General features: G+C 47.9%; 1 protein-coding gene across 3 annotated transcripts in view; it reads left to right on the top strand.

Moving 5' to 3' along the window:
• Positions 1-993: 993 nt before the first annotated feature.
• The window catches only part of NRF1 (nuclear respiratory factor 1), a 60308-nt gene continuing 40491 nt past the window's right edge, over positions 994-20810 (top strand). The window contains exons 1-3 of one of the 3 annotated variants that reach the window (XM_088141459.1): positions 994-1371; positions 15151-15379; positions 16651-16765. In XM_088141459.1, coding sequence (XP_087997585.1) covers positions 15157-15379; positions 16651-16765 — 338 coding nt within the window. In that variant the 5' untranslated portion in view covers positions 994-1371; positions 15151-15156. Of the gene's footprint in view, positions 1372-15147; positions 15380-16650; positions 16766-20810 lie in introns of all 3 variants that reach the window. The other 2 variants (XM_088141458.1, XM_088141460.1) reach the window with 2 other exon arrangements.

Genomic DNA, 20810 nt, shown 5'->3' with positions numbered 1-20810 from the left:
AACTGGGATTTTGGCTGTGCTCACCGGGGATTATGGGAATGGCAGTCCTTCCCATCCAGAGGGCAGCGATTTCGGGAAGGCCAGGTGAGCGTCAAGATGACCCCGGGGGGCCGCAGGGTGAAGAGACTCGGGCAGCCCTTCGCTGAGATGCTTCCCGTGAAACCCCACCGGGTTTGGCGAGGTGAAAAGCTGCGGTGTAAAAACACTGTAAAGCATCGTTCTCAAGACTCAGACCAGGTCACCGTAAAATGACCACGAAGGCCATCGACATTTTTAGACACCAGCAAGAAGTCGAGGCTGCTGCGCCGGCTGCGGCTTGCAACGCGGGGCTAGCTATTCACACAATACGCTAACCTGGGTCGGCTTTGGTGGGTTACCGCGTTGCGTGAACCCCGCTGCTCGTTTGAGGCTCAGCGTATTGCAGGGGCAATCTTGCGGCCGGAAGACCCCTGCCTGGGTCTCCGCGGGTACAACCGAAGGCCGCCTCCCTAGGAGCGTTTGCGGCCTCGCGCCTGGAGAGGAAAACCGTCGAAGGGCGCTGGGGCGGGGGCGACTCGCGCCCGGCCTCCGGCACGGTCCTCGCTTCTCCCTTAGGCGGTCGGCCCCGCGATTGCCCCGCTTCCAAACGTCAAAGCCGGAGCGGACCTTTTGCATGTGGCGGCCCGAAAGGAGAGGCGCTTTTCGCCACGACCTCCCTAACGTGGCGCCGCTTCCCGCCTCTCCCCATAACTGACCTTCCTAACATGGCCGCCTCCACTCACTGAGGCGGACATAGCCCTTCCCAAAATGGCGGCTGCGCAACACCCCGGCCAGATCTCCGGCCAGGCGAGGCCCCGCCACAGGTTCCCCCATGACCTTCTCCGTCCCACGCTCGGGGGGCCCGTGGCCCGCCCGGCCCCGCGTCGCCTCCCCGCCAGACGCCGGAGGAACGCGGCGCCCGCCCCCTCGCCCTTCCCATCATGGCGGCGCAGAGGCTCCGCTCACGCTGTGCGTCCTCCCCTCCTCTGCTCTCCCCTCCCCTCCCCTCCGGCCTGGTGCTGCTCCCGCCGCCGCCGCCGCCGGACTCGAGGGCCGCCTTCCCGCCTGCGGTAGGCCCGAGCGGAGGCTCGCGTGGGGCCGCCTCAGCGCCGCAGACAGGCCCGGCCTCGCGCGCGGACGAGGGTGCGAGCGAGCGAGCGGGCACGCGCCCGCCCGCGCTGCCTCCTCCTCCTCCTCCTCCTCCTCCCTCCTTCGCCGCCGCCGCCGCTCGCCCGCCGTGCCGCCCTCCCGTCCGCCGCCGCCGCCGCCGCCCGTCTCCTCCTCCTCCGCCCCCGCTGCCCTGCCTGGCGGCGGCTCCACGGCGCAGGCCCGCTGCAGCGCAGCCGCTCTGAGGTGAGTGTCCTACCGCGCAATCTCCCAGCAGCTCCTCACTCGCCGCGCGCCAGACCCGGCGCAGCCGCAGCAACGCGGGGGCCCCGCGCCGCCTCGCCCGCCCCCGCCTCGCCTCGCCTCGCCTCGCCCGGGCGCCGCGCGCGCACCCCCGCCTCGCCCGACCGCCCGCCGCCCAGGCCGCGCTAGGCCCCGCGCCCGGCCTGCCCGCCCGGGCCCCCATCGCCCGAGGCCCGCGGGCCCGGCCCTCTGGGCGGGGAGCTCCGCCGCAGGAGCCCGCGCCGGGAGGCGCGGCGGAGCCCTGTCCCCGGCTCGTGGGCTCCGCGGAAGCGTTCGGGCCACGCGATCGGTCGCGACGTGACTTGCAGAAAACCGGGAGGCGCCCGGCACCCCTTTCCCGACCCCCATGTTTTATGGGGAGGCGCCAGCCTTCGGGAGCGACCGCTCGCTTCGTCAGAGGCGTGGAGGGGCTTGGACGAAGCGAGCGGTCGCGCCCGAAGGCTGGCGCCGTTCGATAACATTGCATTAGAAGGGGCGAGCTGCGTTTCCCAAAAGCGGGTGCCCTTCCATAAAATCTGCGGGTCGGAAAAGGGGCTCACGGGCACCTCCTCATTTTCTGAAAGTCAGTGTTTTTCGCTGTATTTTGCTGTGGTTTAATATCAGTCTAGCCACTCTCTACCTCTGAGCCAGGGAGCCATAGGTCACGAAAGCTGACCCCTTTGCGTAAAACATGGGAATCGGAAAAAGTGCCGCCGGACTTGTTTCCCCAGATTCGACTGGATTGGGTCTGGGGTCTCGGACAATAGTGTGGACTGATTTCACAGACCTTTGGGGGAGTGAGGAGAGCAGACCCCACTTTCTGAGTGGAAAAGGAGATTAAGTTCTACGCAAAGGGTGGTTCTGCATTTAGTTTCATTTTTTTTCTTTTGGGAGGCCCGTGATGCAGAAGAGACCCACCAATCAAAGCAGTGTTCAGGGGTCCACCAAGAGGGGTTTCTTCACCTCTGTCTGGCTCAAGATTGCTGTTAGGGAGACCTTTCCCAATAAAAGAGGAGGAAGTGTATCTTTCTTTAAAAAAAGAAGCAGGAGATGGGTTTTTAAACCCATTTCATTCCTGGGACTTGACTGGTTCTCCAGCTTTCCTTTCATAAGCTGTGAGGAGGAGTTGGAAGCCTCTGTCCCTGGGAAGGGAATGGCGGGCAGGTGGGTGGGTTAGCACACAATATATCCCTATCAAGAAGGTGGTATCAATTTATTTCTTCATCCTGGAGAGATTTCAAATTGCTGTTCTACCCTCTGCTAGCTAGTTACAAAATTAGCAAGGCTGGCACCATAGTTTGCTTCTGGAGAGGAGGTGTTCCTTTTAGGCACTCAGAGGCAAGTGTGGTTATCGGATTCTCTTCCAAAATGAGTGCACAAGCGCTTTATTGGGAAAGCCAATTCTCCTTGGCCCCCAAACAGCCCACTGATTGCACTCACCTCTCAGCCATGTTAATGGAGAAGGATCCGGCCAGCCCGAATAGTCCCTTGTGATTCAGGGCCTGTAGGGCTGGCAACGCCTTCAAGGGTCTTAGCATCTTACAGAGAGGTTTGGAAAATAACCCTTTCCCTAGGAACTGTATTTTTTCCTGTATTTTTTCTTTGCCTTGCCTCCAAAATCTTATGACTGAGCAAGAAAGTGTGAAAAATCATCCTGATATATTGGTCTGCCTGCCAGCAAATGGGTCTCACAGGATCCCAGAAGTAAATTTGGTAGATAAAGGTCAAAGTCTTCTCTGTCACGGAAACTCAGAAGCTGCTGAAGCTTTGAGTGCAATTAAACACTGGAATTACTTATGGTAACTGAGTGCTGCTTTGCATATCGGGGACTAGAGGCTGGGTGTGGTGGTTCTCCTTTACAGTAATCTCGCCCCAGCCAGCCTTTGGACTGCGCAGGACAGTGGGAAGCCTTGTAGGTTTGAGAAGAGGGGGTGACAGTGGCAGATTTTTGGGGGAACCCGTCCAATTGATCTGAGAAGAAAGTCCATTTAGTGTAATAGGATTAGAAGGATAAAGCTGCAGCTGTGTCGAAATGGTTTGAAGGACTGCAGTTGGCCTCTGGGTTCCTGGTGTTCTGGGATTATACTGGGAGAGAAGGGGCTTGGGAACATATAGCAGGTATAAGGCTTTGATTAAAAATGCCCGTTTTGTCTGGCAGGAGATAGGGTGGTATAAATATTAGCCATCTGCTCACAGAGGAGCTAGACCAGTGACCCCTGATTTCTCACTTTAGGCCAGTGTTGTCCAAACTTGGCCACTTTAAGATGAGTGGACTTCAACTCCCAGAATTCTATGACTGGCTGGGGAATTCTGGGAGTTGAAGTCCACTCATCTTAAAGTGGCCAAGTTTGGACAACACTGCTTTAGGCAAATATACAAAGTGATCTCTACTAAATTTGAACCTCTGCCTCTGTACATACTATTCAAAGGGGAAAGTTCCTCTCCACAGCGATGCAAACTTAAATGTGCTTGTTTGTTTCTCAGACCCATATGCTGCTTCAGTTGTAAACTGACGTTAAGCAGCATATTCTCCAATCCAGTAACAAAATACAATAGTATAAGTATCCACAGTATAGCAATATGATAATTAACAATATATAAATCTATTGTTTGTTAAAGAAAGACATTCCAAACCAGCAGTCTGTTTCCTATACAATATTTCCAACAAAATGGATCCCCACACAACTTTATCAAAAAGGGCCTGACCACTCAACCCACTACAGCACAACAACACAAGCTATGAAAAGGATCACACTGCCAGCCATCAGAAATGTCTCAGAAACAAACAACAGACCATTAAAACCACACGGCATCACCGAGCACACAAACCAACTAAAGCCCTCCTAAACATCTTAACTAAGAAGACCCACTAGCCCAAGAAGAGAAAACAGGAGTCGTGTACAACATACAGCGTAAGGACTGTAACAGCTACTATGTAGGATGGACAGGCAGAAGATTAGCAGAGCTCATCCATGAACACCAACTAGCAGTCAGAAGACATGATGAGAACTCCTTGATCTCACAGCACATGGAGAGACTCAACCATGGTTTCAACTGGGACCTTGTGAGCATCCGTGACCATCAGCCATCAGTAGACACATAGAGATAAGTCACATTTACACACTATTCAGAAGAGATAGTAAGAAAGCTAAGAAAGAAACAAAAAGACCAGAACAGATCCTCTCCAGCAGTCAACACCCAGATAAGTATGAATCAACATCAGACAAATAAATAGGCAGAAAACAATAATCAAGGAACTACCAAGGAGAAAACCCCCACCCCCACTAACACTCGCAGGACAAGCTACTGTATATAAACAGGGAGCAAACCCCACCGTCTGTTGCACTGATGATGTTACCTAGTTGGGTCATGAAACATCTACAAGCCAACCACTAAGCTCAGAGAACACCAAGGACTCCACAGTTCAACCCTGAGCTACTGATATTCTCTTCTATTGGTAAATTCTCTTTACCTTACTGTACCCCCCCCATGCAAACAGGTTTGTTAAAAAAAAAAAAAAGCATGGTTTTGCATGGAACCGTAAGCTATGATGAATAGAGACACATAGCCAAAAGATATAAATTACAAAATCTGCACTATAGCTTAGCATTTCCTGTGAACCCATCTATTTTCTGAGAACAGCCTGTCTCAAAGGTACAATGTGAGACTGAACTTTGCTTCAGGCTACTTGGAAGGAAAGGTGCAATAAAAATCGAAGTAAGAACTAACTCTTAAATACTCATCGGATTTTAGTGCAGATGGCTAACCGCAATAAGAGGGACGGTTCGCTGTATAGAAGGAGGAAAAGTTTTAATCCTGTTTGCGAGGGAAAGAGGGAGAATCATGATGTTTAAGAGAAGGCTCCTGTCATTGTATGAAGTTACTAGTTTAATAGATCAGGGGGATTCTGTGGGAGAAAATGTTACCTGGCCTCAGCAAAGCATTCCACAAAATCTTATTAATAAAATTATAAAATAGAGGCTGAATGATACAGCTGTTACCTGGCATCACAGTTGGAAGCATGGCTCCATGTGAGCTTGGGAAGAAGACTTGAGTGTGGGCACTGTGTGGTTCAGCATTTTTATTAATGACTTGGTTGAGAGAAGCTTATCAAATATGCAGAAGACAAGGAGCCAGGAGGACCGCCTAGCGCTTGATCGGATAAGGAGAAGAGGGAGATAGCAAAAGGATCCCGCAGCCTCAGACAGTGGGCTGAAACAAAAAGAGTGGAAGTTAACAGGGAGAAGGATCAAGTTCTGCATCTGGGAAGGGACAATAAAATTCACAAATTAAGGAGGGGGGGAGACCTGGCTTGGCTGCTGTGCAAATGAAAGGGATCTGGGTGTCCTTGTCAGCCAGAAGTTAAACAGGAGCCAGCTGTAGGACGCAGCTGCTAAAAAGGCAAATGCTATCTTTGAGGTGCCCTCACAGGAGCACAGAGTCCAGACCTTAGGATGTCCTTGGTCTCCAGTTCAAGGCACCACAGTCTAAAAAGGACATTGACAAATGAGAGAGTTGAGAGGGGGGCTTCCAAGATGTTCTGCTGGGCAGAGAAAATGGAGGAGAGGGGATTGTAGTCCTCAGATATCTAAAGGGTTCCAAAGAGAGGAGGGAGTGGACTTCTCTGTTGTCCCACAAGGTGGGCTGAAACTGCAGGAAGTAGATTTGGGTTAGATCAGTGTTTCTCAACCTCGGCAACGTGAAGGTGTGTGGACTTCACTTGCCAGAATTCCCCAGGGGAATTCTGGCAGGTGAAGTCCACACACCTTCACGTTGCCGAGGTTGAGAAACACTGGGTTAGGTTTAGGACGAATGTCCTGATGGTAAGATCTTCCAACCAGCAGAACGATTGCCTCTTGAAGCCAGTGTTCCCCTTCACTGGAGGTCTTCAAACAGAGGCTGGAGATCATCTGGCTGAAATGCTTTAACAGATCCTGCCCTGGGCAGGGCTTGAACTAGGTGACCTCTGAGGTCCCTCCCAACTCTACCTCTATAATCGTAGCAGAAGAAGGCAACGGGATGCTACTTAGCCATAATTTTGTTAAACCGAAAAAGGAATGTTTCACCAGTGTTACCAAAGAAAAACATGTGAACCAAAGAAGCTATCAGTTTACTTGGACCAAAACATTAGGACTCTTGTGACGGCACACAGGCCTTGCTGCAGAAAACATGATTTCACAGTCAATTTTTTTTAATCTCTTCAGCTTCTTTATTCTTCTGTTATGGTCTGTGACAATCTGCCGGCTGTCTAAAGGAGCATCAGCCACACAGTACTTTCATTTTAGGCTCTCCCCTTTTGCTGAAAACATTGGTTATGTTTTGGGTTTTACTCTTGGAAACATTTTCTACGTGCGCTGTTGTTTTTGGCTCCATGGTGAACCGGCCTCTGTCTGTATCAGTGGCGAACTCCCACAGAGCTGTCACACGCTGCCATTGCAAGTGGCTGGTAGCAGAGATGCTAGAACAGGGCTGGTCCGGTCTGAACCCACAAATTGCTGCCCTTACAAGAACTGAAAAAGGCGAGGGGGATTGCACAGGCCCTGATTTATTGTAATTTCTCTGGTCATTGTTGTGAGCCACCCAGAGTCGTTGAGAGTCAGGTAGCATACAAGTTTAATAAATTATTATGGTTGGTCGTACCGTCAGCCAGATGTTTAGACTGGATTTGGCCTTTTTATCTACCTATGGAGTCCTTCCCAAGGACCTGGGATAGGCAGATGTTGTTGGATGGTGTGAAAGGTATGGTCACAAGATGTTGTATATTTGTGACAGGTAAACAACTTTTCTTCCAGTAGTTCTGCAGCTGCTGGTCCCGGTTGCTCAGCCAACAGTCCTGAGTCTTGTAGCCCGCTTGTCACCAGATGTCCAGGAACTAGAACACCTAGCGTGGTTCTTGTTGAGCCGGGCGATGACCTATCCTGCATAGCTTTCTGTAAATTACGTCTCACCATATTGTTTATAGCAAAGACTCTCTTTGTCTGACTCCTTTGATGAGACCTGTCCAGTATGGTTGAACCTCTCTCATTCTCCTCGGGACACACAAGCCCCACAACCACGTCAAGAGAGTGCCTCGCTGGGGCCATTATTATTATTCCCAGGTCTCTTTGGTGGAGTCTTGGAGGACCATCTGATCATGATGGCTGAAAAATGGCAGAGTCTCCCATCAGCGCCTTGCAATAAACCTGCAAGCAACCCCCCCTTCCCCATTCAAGGTCTGAAGCAGATGAAGATGGATTGTCCATGGGAATATACTAGGTTTTGAATCCCCCTCAGCCACAGAGTTAGGACATCTCACGGAAAGTGCTGGTGTTCTAACTCTGATTAAATTCATTTTGTTTTATTTTTCTGTCGTCTTGTGGCTTCTGGGTTGTGCAAACCAGCCATTTGGGTAGTTTGTGTTTGACAGAATTGTGGCATGAAATGAAAAGGTGGCAAAGGCTTACACGTCTTGTATGAATGTGGCGTATTAATGGATTGTACTGTAGTTTATTTATTTATTTATTAAATTTAGATGCCACCCATTTCCCCCAGAGGGTGACTCTGGGTGGCTCACAATTAAAATCAAACATTAAAAACACTAAGAATATAAATATCTATATTAAATTAGCTAAAAAAGTAATACTATATTTTAAAAATCTATATACAATTCAAGATGATGTGGGGGGCAGAATCGATTACCCCACCAGCCAGTTCCAGATTGAATTTGGGGTGAGGTGGTGGTGGAACCAGATACATCTTCCTTCTTGAGGTTCCTTGTGTGGTTCCCTCTCTGTGCATGTTATTGACAGGTATCAATGGAGGCTGACCAGATAACCTAGGTCAGTGTTTCTCAACCTCAGCAACTTTAAGATGTGTGGACTTCAACCCCTGGCTGGGGAATTCTGGGAGTTGAAGTCCACACATCTTAAAATTGCTGAGGTTGAGAAACACTGATCTAGATTGTCTCAATTAGTAGTAGCTACATGCCCTCAACCCTCCATCTCCGGATTCAGGCCAAAGGAAGGGGATCATAGGATGTGACACCAACCGGCATGCATCATGAAAACAGCTAGTTCGGGGTAGTTTATAAATGCACTGATTTATAAACAGTTTTATTCAGGAACCAGGTTTAAAGATGTCGTGTGAACCCTGCTGCTCTGGGCCCACCATCGTTTATGCGGGGTGGCAATTGCTTGAAATGGATTTGGATTCTGGACAGTTGTGAGTCCAGCTGTTCAGGGCACTTGCCAGTGAGGTGTCTGTTCTGTGCCAAAATTCAACAGCTATTTTGCTTTTAGCATATTTGAAACGAAGAGGTAGCTTGTATTCCATCTCCTTTTCACCACGAATCCAGGTCATTTTGCTCCAGGTCTTTACCTTGCTTCCAAACTAAGCTGATGGCCGAGGCTATATTTTTATAATGCCAGCCTTCTGAGTAGGCTAAGTTCAAGGGAAAAGGGGTGGGATTCAGTCAAGGGCAGGTGGAAGGGCACCAAATCTACACTTGTAGGGTCCCCTTTCCTACTTTTGGGTGTGGTAGATACTTTTAGTAGATGTGTGTACTGTAATGAACAACTAACTGCTTATTACTTATTATTTATAGCTAACTCAACCCATGAAAGCTGATATCTATATCTATATTTGTTCGTCAGAAAGGTGCTACCAGAATCCGCCTGATTTTTGGGCTCTCACAATGTTTGGACTATAAGGAAGCCATCTGAGAAAGTGGAAGAATGTGGACTAATGGAAATCGGGATCAATTTTTGTTTAGCTAAAGCAGCTGCTGTCCAAACTAACCACGCAAGGAATGCTTAGATTTATAATAATGTAATAAACATGGTTAACTGGGTTGTTTCCTCACTATGGAATAGATTGGTATCCTGAGAGCTTTTCCCAAGACCTATACTGGTTGATTGCCAGAACTTCAAGCTTCCTGATTTTAGGAGCGGGCGGACATGTGTGACCGTACATTTTTATGTAAATATTTGACAAAATGTCATAATATGTTGGACCTGATGAAGTACATGTTTATAGATGAGAATGGCTACATCATTTTTGTAGTTTATTTTTGTGCATTTTAGAAAAGGTGCTCCAGTTAATCAAATTATTTAGGGAGGAGAGAAAGGGCTGTCTACAGGGCATGGTCCAAAAAGTCAAGATGGCAGTTGATATGGGGTAACTGAAGCTTTGCCTGATTTTTACATGTGGACACCCCTGTGTCAAGGGTGACTTGCAACAAGCTCACGTTTTGGGGATTTTGCTCTGTAGTGTTTTCTCCATAGGATTGCACATTGACAGAGTCAGTTATGAATATCTTGGCAATATCCATTGCATATTAATTATAGTTTGTATATTTATGAATGTAGAAGTGCTTATTTACAAGCCTTTGTTAATTCTTAAGAAAGAATTGTCTTTGTCGTAAGAATCTTAAGACATTGAGCTTTGAGGCATTAACCCTATTTACATTGTTTAATTGTTCACAGTTGCAATAATAATGCAATGCGGCACTTTGAAGACAGCATCCTTACTAAATTGGACAGAGCAGACAAACGTTTGGACAAATAGACAAAACTCTACCCAACAGTTTTGAACTTTCTCTTGCTAAACAGATTCTAGGATTGTTCATGACTTGCCAGTTGTGAACAGAGGATCTGAAAAGTTTCTAGAGCAGTGTTTCTCAACCTTGGCCACTCTAAGATGTGTGGACTTCAACTGGCTGGCTGGGGAATTCTGGGAGTTGAAGTCCACACATCTTAGAGTGGCCAAGGTTGAGAAACACTGTTGTAAAGGCAAGAATAGAAGAATCAGTGCTTAAGTTGGCATCAGACCTTTTTGCAGAAATGAATTAAAACCAGGCACAGATGCAGTAGCTACAGGCAGTTCACTGTTGACGGATGATGCCCAACCATAGTTATATATAGATCGTGTTTTATAGAAAAGACAGGAAAGTTGGGTGCCAGTAAGAGGAAGGCCTTCAACACAACTCTTCGCATGGTTTCTTAAAGAGTTGATACAAACAGGTCAGCTTTCTTCTAGAGGTGGTTGGACAAATGGGTTTCAGAAAGGGTTGTCACGCAAGCTGCACAAAGAGGCTTGTTTGAGAATAATGCTCCGTTGTAGGAAGTTGTCAATGTTTCTGATCAGAATTGTTGCCTCCAACGTTACAGCTCCCGCCATTTCATTTCATTTTCTGTCCTGTACGGTTGTGGGTGAGTGGAAATAATTTCACCTACGCCGTCGATCGTGAGAAAACCACAATTTGAGAGCAGTAGAAACCAAGAGAACAGGGCTAATTTTCAGATATTTTTAGTGGCTGTAAAAAGGCTTCATGTCCCAGGAAGGGGAAATGAGAGCGTAAGAGATCAGCCACCCCCAAGTTTGCAGATACAAAGCAGGAAATGTGAACATTGTTTAAAACAATGCCAAATATATCCTATATTGCTGTATAACTGGCAGCAATCAATTAAAAGGGGGAATGTTTTGTGCCTTGTGAAATCAGTTGAACCCATGCACTGAAAGGACCCCAGCGGTAACGTGTATGTAAGAAGATTGTCACTGTTGAAGAAACTTCCCTCTGTGCCAAAGTAGAACTAGAATCAGAGTAAAATGAGGGGAGGAACCATTTTGGGGTTATGTAGAAGTTCAGGATCCATGGGTTGATTGCAAACTATATTTTGCATTCCTGTTATTGATGAAATTATGGTACTAAATCATTTGAAATCCAGCCATCATCAGCTGGGCTGCCTTGTATTGTGTCAAACTTTGTCACTAGAGAAGAATGCATGCTGTGAAGGACATGGCACTCCGGGTCTGGCCCATGCCATTCTTTTAAAAGCAAGAGGAGAAAAACAGCTGAACCACATCGACACAACTTTGTGAGGCTTTTAGGTGTTGACTCCTAGAAAGGAGGTTGAAGATAGGCAGAACCAACCAGAAGCTGGATTCCATTTTGAGGACTGCTGTTCCACAATGTTCTGGTACCCATAGAAGCAGATGCGTGTGGGTTTCCCCAATTCTGTGCTAGCTTGGAATTCTGGGAATTGAAGTCCAGCATACCAGAGGGCCCTGGATTGGAGAGGCTTCGTGTATAGTTGAAGAGCTTAGTACTTGGTCATTATTTTCTTGTCACCTGTTCCAGTGCTCCGCTTCCCCTTGTCTTGTAGGTTTTTATTTTGCAAAAGTGATTAGAAAGACCTGAATTTTGTGGCCAATACAAATCATGCCAGTGTTCACCTTTCTGCGTGTTCAGTTTCCTGCTGATCAGATTATTCACAAGGCAGGAGTGGTCGGTCAGGGGCCATCTAGTCTTGCCTTGCTTGAAAAGGAGCAGCTGTGGAGAATTCAGAGCTCTTCTCTCCACCCCACCCCATCCGTTTGGTCAGTCCCGGAAGGGAAGTGGTAGTGTCAGATGACATAGCAAAATGAGTAAGCTGCAGATAATCCAGGTGTTAAAGCTGAAGCTCTTCTCCAGTTGCTTCAGATGAGTCTGTAGCCATATGCTTGAAGCAACGTTTCCCTTTAAAGAGCTGGGGCAGGGAGTGGCACTTCCATATCAGCTGATGCCTTTTGATAAAATCTGGTAGTGGGAAAAGGTGCTACCAGTCTTCTTCTGATTTTTTGGCCATTGTAGACTAACACAGCTCTCCTCCTACTCCTACAAGGTGCCGGTGAAGAGCAAACCTGCCTGCATGGCAAGCAGTGGAAAAGCAAATGCTGTAGACAACCTCTCGCTCAGACTTTATAGTCGCCATTTACATAAGTGTGCGATCCAATTTAAAATCCAGAAGATCGCATTCAGCATTCATGTATTTCTTTTTCAAGGCAATGCAGGTTTTGTGCGTGCAAGCTCAGACAACAGGGCCCAAAACAGTGAAAAATGCATTGCTTAACCACCTATATTTGAATAATACCTTCTTAACAAAAGCTAATCTCCTGCCTTCCATCAGCCTCTACCATCTTGGGCAAAGACTGTCCTGCTTGGGGCTGATAAGTCTTTCAACACATCTCTGCAGCACCAAGTTGGGGGAGGCTGGTGCAAAGTCCAAGGACCGGGCAAACTTTTGGATTCCACCCACGCCATAAATGAAGGATATGTGTTTGAGCAAGGCTCAGCTTTTGTTTCCACATAGAAAACTATGAAGTTCTTCCATTCATGGAGCAGAAGAACTGCATTGCAGAACATTTGGCCCATCCTAAATGTACCTTCCGGAACTGGCGTGTTACTCAATTTAATACATCTTCCCTTTTTAGTTCCCTCTGTCTATTCCAATCCTCCCAAGTTTCCAGTTTCAAGATAGGTCACTGTTTTCTCATGGTTTTCTAGCAACATCCTTACTCCTGTCTACCTGCAATCCATTTCAGTGGCCACCAACCTACACCACTGAGAAGCTCATACACTTCTCATTGGAGGCCTCCATGTTCCTGCCATCGTGGTTTTTCTAGTTTTCTCCAATGCTGTGTTCTCAAGATATGCTGAACAGAGTACCTGGCATCTCAAACATTTGGGCAGTGGCCAGCTTCCCAACATTTAGTGGACTACAGCCCCTGTCATCCCAAGATAGCACGGCCAGTTGTTGTCTTTTGCAACCTGCTGTGCCTCCATTTATTCTGGGCAATGGCACTCTCCCCCCACTTACAGTGTCCTGGGTGATGGGAATTGTAGTCATGTCTCATAGAGAGCCACAGAGGTGACCTTGGAGAAACTCTGCAGAGGTGGTTACAAAAACATGCCTTAACACAGGAAAAGGGTTAGGGTTGGGGTTTGGGAAGAAACTCAGAGGAAAGGGAAGCACAGCCAGGCTTTCAAGATTGATGCCAGCCCAAGATTGATGCCAGCTTTCAAGATTGATCAGGAGACCAACTTCACAAGTTTGACTGGAACTCTACTTTATTGATCTAGGCCATAGTAACACAATCTTGAAAGCTTGACTGTGTTTTGCCTTCCCTCCTTATTCTCTAGGGCAATGTTGCTCAACCTTAGCCATAAGATGTGTGGACTTCAAGTCCCAGAATTTGCTGAAGTCCACACATCTTAAAATGGCCAAGGTTGAGAAACCCTGCTCTAGCAAATGAGGGTGGAGCAAGTCTAAGCTGCTTTCTCACGCTTTCTCTGTTCTCATGCTGGCTGAGGAATACTGGGAGTTGAAGTCCACACGTCTTAAAGTTCCCAAAGTTGAGAAACACAGATCTGGGAAAAGAAGGGATTTCATTTTAGGAGCAGTGGCCATATCTATGTGTGGGAGGCTCAGTTTGAGCCCAACAAATAGTGAGGAAAAAGGTGGAGGAATGCAGATTTTTTGAAATGTCATCTGGGAGTTGGGTGGCTTCTAAATCCAGTAAATAAATAAATAGCATCCTTACAGTAGAAATAACAATGTTCATGGAGGTAATGTTCAACCCGGCACTGTCAAATCCTGAAAGAATAAAAGTCTTTTGATAGACAGGCCTCAGAAGAGGCCGTGGCAAGCACTTCCAAAAATGTTGCCCAAAAAGCTGCCTGGACTTGCCCATGTCCTTACCAGGGTCAACCATCCTTAAGTCATGTATTTATTTATTTACATAGTTTTTTTTTAAAGATCATCCTGTGCTCATCCTTCCGTGTCTGGCTAGGCTATTTCTAGTGTCAAAATTGCAGGGGAAAAGGCTTCCGCTGTTTTTTTTTCCTAGCAAGTTCACCCCCACGTTAGCCTAAGGCCAGCCTTTCCCGAAATTCCCAGCAGCTGTAGCCCCAAGACATTTTGGAAAACCACCCCATTCAGAAACATTGCTTAGGGTGTGTCAACGGTGGGGAAAACCAGCAGGCCCAAATCCCTCGCATTCTAGTTCGGTGATAAATATGATTCCCTTTGTTCCCAACCAAGACTATCTGCTGACTCCAAGGCACTTGCTAACCTTAGTTTGATCTGGAAGAACAAGACTTGAGACCTCTAAAGACGTTTTGCACGTTTTGGAGAGAGGTTTCCAGCATTGGAAAACGTTATTGCCGAAGGTGCTGTACCTTTAGGGCAAAATAGGTGCATGATAAAAGAGGCTTGCATTTTTGGGACAAACCTGATGGGTGAACTATGATAGCTACTAATCATTATTATTTAATTAAGTTTATATGCTACCTGACTCTGGGCGGTTACAAATAAAATGTTCCAGAGGGCAGGCGCTGCAAGAGAAAAGGTGCACTTCCAGGATCCCAGTAGATGACATTGTTTAATCCAGTGTTTCTCTACCTTGGCAACTTTAAGGGGTGTGGACTCCAACTCCCAGAATTCCCCAGCCAACACCCCTCAAAGTTGCCAAGGTTGAGAAACACTAGTTTAATCAAAGGAACCCAGAGTGTGCCAACCCTGCAGGATTGAATCAGCAGGCAGATGCTATGGGAGACAGGCAGGTCCTCAAGTAACTGGGTCCCATGTCATGGAGGGCTTTATAGGTAGCGACCAGCACCTTGAATCATACCTTGAAGCAAACCGGCAACCCAAAGAATCAGTAAAATACGATAAAAGCTTAACACTTGTAGCTGAGGCTGCTGTAAGAGATTTTCCTACCCTGTAGTACCTCTTACTAGCTTGCTAGTTTGCTAGCACAGTTTGTGTTCTGCAATCTCGCCGGTCTTCTGCGTTCAGGGTTCTGCCTCTTTCGACTCTTGACTAAAACGTTGTAGGCCTCTCTTCTTCAGCTTGGCCGTTGCTGATTCGTAGACTTGTCGGTTCGAAGGGCTTGCGGCTTTGGGCCTCATCTCCTTCTCCTCTGCTTCCTTTCCGGCCACAGTAGCCATTCATGGAGGAGCATACGGTGACCCAGACGGAGCACATGGCAACCATAGAGGCCCACGCGGTGGCCCAGCAGGTGCAGCAGGTCCACGTGGCCACCTACACGGAGCACAGCATGCTCAGTGCTGACGAAGACTCCCCGTCTTCTCCTGAGGACACGTCCTATGACGACTCTGACATCCTCAACTCCACGGCCACCGATGAGGTGACTGCCCACCTGGCTGCTGCAGGTAGGTGGGCTCTGGTTGAGTCTAGCCCCCTTCTCGATCCACACCTTGGGACAGGTGGAGGCATGCGGGCTCCCTCCCAACTCCATCTTTGCAGACCTCAGGGCCCCACCAGCTCACACTGCTGTAAGGTGGAACAAAATTGCTGGGGTTTGGCCGCACTCTTTTGCTTTGTATTTGCTAAGACTGAAAATAAGTTACCCATTCCTGCAAGAATTTTTTAAAAGCTTCCAGCTGTTTCTCTTTTACATCTTACTCGATCAGGCCCTGTGGAGTTGTCTGGCAAAGACCCTCAGGATTCATTCTCCGAAACCTTGAGGGTTGTCCAGAAAGGGACAGGCGGGGGTTCACTGGCAAGCGGTGAGAAGGGGGGCTGCCAGTTTATCTTTTTAATTAGCCGAGAGTTTGCAGCAACCCTTCCGGTAATAAAGGGATGTTCCTGAAAGGCCAGGCGCGTTCACTTTCATTCATTTGGGGTGTGTCCATGTGTTAAAGGTAGGGATTGAAGCACTTTGCCTCACAAAGGTCTGGCATTCTCATTCCCATCCTCCAAACGGAGGAACAATTGTGCTGCCCAAAATCAGCCGTTTTGCTGCTGAATTTCACCGGGCTAACCTTGGGCTACCTTGGAGCTGCTAGTGGGGTGGAAATTGCCCTGCCAGGGTCTTCAGGTTCACATCTTGATTTTACAAAGGAGCAAGTAAATGCCATTTTGTTTTGGGGCTGCATTTTTCAGGATTTTCCTGAAATCAGAATGTTTAATGAAAAGGCATAACCTGCAGAGGGCAGTACAATAATGGTAACAGATCTGTTTTGTTTTGTTTTTAGTTTCTCAGTTGGTCGCCTGGTGCCCTTACTTTAAAGTTAGAAAAACCTATGTTCCCTTAGTGTTTTTCACACTCCAGTCTGGTTGTAGAAATGTGAATGTTCAGTGAAGGATAATGCACCCTGCACCCCAGAACCTGTATTGACATGATGAATAAACTTGCCCCACGCCTCCCAAGTATTCTGTGGAATTAAACTGGTAGCACCTATTATTTGTGTGGCTTTCATCGGCCTTTGCCAACTCAGTATTTTGCAGTTTCGTTTGGACTGCAGCTGCCATAATCCATGGCCAGCTTGCCCCCTTTCGGAGGAGCCATCGGCACCGCTTTGCAATTGGGGAGGATGGGAGCGGCCGCCCACCGCATCCGGAGGGCACCCTGGTTAGAAAGACCTCTCCCACTTCCTTGGCTGGCTCTGTTGGATGTTTCAGACCTCTCTTTCGTCCCCAGGCCCGGTGGGAATGGCCGCAGCTGCTGCTGTGGCCACAGGTAAAAAAAGGAAGCGCCCCCACGTTTTTGAGTCCAACCCCTCCATCCGCAAGAGGCAGCAGACGCGATTGTTACGGTAAGAGCTGTTTGGATACCTGGTCCCCTCTTTGTGCGGCAGGCCCCAGGATTCCCTCTTCCAGCTGGGAGGCAGAACGGGGCCTTCGGGTTGTATTTTAAGTGTCAGACTGTAAGCAGAGGGTATGGGTGGGTATGGAACCCTCTGTCCTGCTGAATTCGGATGGGCCTTCCTCTGTCCAGCTTTGTCCAATGAGCAAGTGAGTCAAGCTGTAGGGAGCAGTGCAACTGACTTGCAAGCCAGTTGTGAGGTCAGCCCTACAAGGTAGACCAGACTAAGAAACCAACACCATATAGGTCAGGACTACTTTTATTGTAATGACTATAGTAACAGAATCTTGTAAGTCTGAATGTGCTTCCTCCCTCCCTCACTTTATCTTCACATGAACTAGGGAGGGGCTTGTCCGAGGCATTTTCTCACACTACTTTCTTGGCCAGGCTCATGCCCCTCTGATCTGTCTGTTGCCTTGGTAGCACTCTTCCTCCTGTCCTTCAAGGCCATTCCCTTTTCTCTCTACATCTTCTGGGCTCTGGGTTCAGTGGCTGTCTTGAAGGAGCTGCTGAGAAGCAGAGCAGAAGTTCCATGCACGAATGAATTCCATGCAGGAGCCCTCCTGGCTGCTCTGGAAAATAACAGTGACTTCTTTGGGGAGTAGCTGCAGATGTGGCAGGGTCAGTCCTCTTGCTTTTATCTCACACCATCACAGCAGAGCCCTCCCCAAATTGCAGAAAAACACCCCATTTAGAAACATGACCTATGGTGGGAATGCATTACTCCTTTCTGGAGATATGATACAGAGACAGAAAGGAGAGATTGCTTTGGGGCTCCTGCCTGCAGGGTGTTTGGGGGCAAATCCTGGCGAGGTCTGGTGTTCCAGAACCTGCAAGAAGAGAAGCTAGCTTCAGGGAACCATCCTGAAAGGGCACCAAAGAACCTCACTGCTTCCTTCCAAGAGATTGATCAGAGAAGATCCAAGAATGTTACGTAGACCGTGGCACAGGACTGGTTCTCTGTGGTCACAGCTGCTGGGAAGATTCTGGCTTGTGAGATTTCTGCCTCCCTGGATGGCAGGTCCTCCATCTTCCAGCATTCCTTGCCATTCAGAGAGTGGGGAGGCAATTTCCGGTCTTGGGAGTTAAGCCCTGGTACCGCACCATTTATTTAAAGGGCTGGGCTGGAAGTTACTTGTTTTCCAGTGGGTGAAACTCCCATCATTTCCCAGGCCTCCATCCAAGACAGGTGGATCTCTTTAGGGGCAGTCAGTATTAGAAGAAACAACAAGAGGGCCGGGAGAGGGGAATATGAGTAGGCCTTTCAAATGTGTGATTTTTATAGATTAGATTTCTAGCTTACTCATACACTCAAGTGTGTTGTACTCTAAAATTCAAAAGAAAAAAAAACGTCCAGGAGAAAAACTACAGTGGGATCTTTTTCTTCTCCTTTTGAAATGACTTGGCTTAATTGACAATGAAGCACATGCATGTCCATGTCCTCAGAGGAGAATAGCCCCAAATATTTAGCTACTAAACTTGGTGGGAAGGGCTCTTGACTTTCCGTCATCCAGCTGGTTTTACTCCCTTCTCCAGCAGATATCTGGGAGAAAATATACATTTTCTTCAGAGACTCTGCAGAACGTAACGTGCTGCCATCATTTCCCTTCAGCCTTCAGTAATTCTGTTCCTTTCACTTCCTGCAAAATAAGACAAATGTTAGGGGGAAAAAATTAACAAAAGACAAAAACACAGCAGCAACCATCAGCATCTCACCCCATAGCAGGAGAGTCCCCCACATTATGCCTCTTCTCCCAAGGGCCTGGTTTTAAAGACTTTCTGGTTGATGGGAGCCAATCTGATCTCGGGAGGAATGCTGTTCCAGAGAAGGGGGACTGCAGTTAAGAAGGCTCATCCCTGTGGTCCTGGAGGGAGGGGACCCCCCATTCCTGATCTTATTGGGTAGGCAGAAGACCATGTAAAAAGGCAGTCCCGTATATCCAGATCCAGTCCCGTATATCCAGATTAACTTGCAGAGGGAAACTGATAACCAGGGCCACTCTTGCAGTAAGGTGTTCATGGGAGAACCTAGAGGCTCCAGTCACTACCCCAGCAACTTCATTCTCGACCCTCTGAAGCTTTCAGGTGGTCTTCAAGGGCAGCCCCATGTAAAACACATTGCAGCAGTCCAAATGACAGTTGACCAAAGCAGGAGTGACTGGTGGGGCAGCTACATATTTTTGCCCCTTGTGTACCCTGATAGTAGTGTCACCTTCTGCTAGTTACCAACGGAAGCTTTATCCTCATCTGGAAATGGCAAGGTCTGAAGCAGTGCCCAAGTCTAGGATATAAAACATGTGTCTCTTGGAATGTGCTTGCACCGTCCCTAGGAAGAATCAAGTTAAGTACTAGTTGAGAGCACTTCTGTTTCCCTTTTCTCAAGGGCCTCTCTGATGCAATGTTCAGCCACATTTTCCTCGGCCTGCTGTTGTAACCTGTGGCTTAATCTTGCTTGGTATCAGTGGGGTAACCCCATGGTGCTTTGGCAGATTTGGTTGTCTTAGTGACTGGTCCCGTGGTGGGGTTGAGATGTTGGCAGTTGCAACTCCTCTGGTGGACAATATGCCACAGAAAGCTTCAGTGTGCTAATGGATTAGGCAACATTTGAAAGCCCATTTAAAAAAGTTTCCTGCCCATTTGTTCTTAGTTCCTCCAACCTAGCTGGCATAAATGTGCATGTGGGGGAAGAGAGGAATGCAGAAGTTTTTCTTAAGCTAATAGTTCTACAGGTCGTCCTCATTTAGCAACTGCCTCGTTGGGTGACCATCGCAGTTATGATGGTGATGAAAAAGTAACTTTACAACCAGTCTTCGCATTTACGACTTTCGCAGGTCTGTAAAGCCAAGGAAAGCTGAAGGAAGATTGTAAGCACAGTTGCGGGTTCACTTAGCAACCGCTTTGCTTAATGACCGAGTGGCTGGTCCCAATAGTGGTTGCTAAACAAGGATGACCTGTAATTTGGAACCAGGGTGCAACTTTGAATGTCCTGTATTCCCCATTAGCAACCTTCACGGGTAGTCTCATATAGGTCATGCAAGCCCATCTCATGTTTGGGGTCTGCAGATGCCCCTAAGGTCATCACCAGGCTACATTGCCAACTCTGTAAGTTACATCCTTTAAAAATAGCCACCCTGAAAACTGAATGGACTGAGGGGCTGAGATGTTACAGAATGCTTCTGGACATCCTTCCAGAAGAGTAACAGGAGCCTGGATATGAAGGAAGTGAATGGTTGGTTTGTCTGGCAGGAAAGGCCCAGGAGACTTTAATGGTACTTGTAGGTCCCTGCCCTTCCCCCCCAATAATGATCAGATCATAAATCCCACATAGCAGCTTCTTTAAAATAAAAAAGAACTAAAATAAGGAGCCCGTAAGCAGCCACGAGCAAGGAAGGGTGGAAGAGAGGAGAAGAATTTGAGAAAGCAAAGATTGGGGAGCCAGGCTGAAGGTCTCTGGTCTTTCATAAATGTTGCCAAATTCTATGCTTCATTCTCAGCATTTGCCTCCTCTCAGAAGTAATTTTTCTGGGAAAGCTGGGGACATAATGGTAGTCACCTCCGTAACAGGAGAGTTTCAAAGCCATCTGCAGCTGACCAACTTCTTTGCATGCCCCAGGTGCGATAGGCATGCATTGCTTTTCCTGCAGGAGTTGCGAGATGGATGATCCCCTCCCCGAGACTCTCATTGGCTTCATTTTCGTCCCCTAGGAATTCCCTTCCGCAAGGGATCGAACCGGACATATGCTCTCATTCAAGCTTGCTGAGAGGGCCTGGGCTCATTTCTGTATGTAGATCTACATACCGGTTGCTGCTTAATCCTTCACAACCTGGTTGCACGCACAGGATAGAAGCCGTCTGTGGCTGAGGACCCCCCTGTTGGCTTTCTCTGTTTCTGTACCAGACTAAAAATCATGGTGCATTGTACTGCTATTCTAGGGAGCCATGGCTGACTCCACATCTCCTTAAACATGCCCTGAGCTGATCTTCAAGTCAGCCGG

Source organism: Python bivittatus, unplaced genomic scaffold (assembly GCF_059951505.1).
Source record: "Python bivittatus isolate LINGU-HERP-01145 unplaced genomic scaffold, Pbiv_v1 ctg000330_np1212, whole genome shotgun sequence".
NCBI classification, from domain to species: Eukaryota; Metazoa; Chordata; class Lepidosauria; order Squamata; family Pythonidae; genus Python; species Python bivittatus.
The sequence above is the reverse complement of the archived record's forward strand: the minus strand, read 5'-3'. Positions and strand labels throughout refer to the sequence as shown.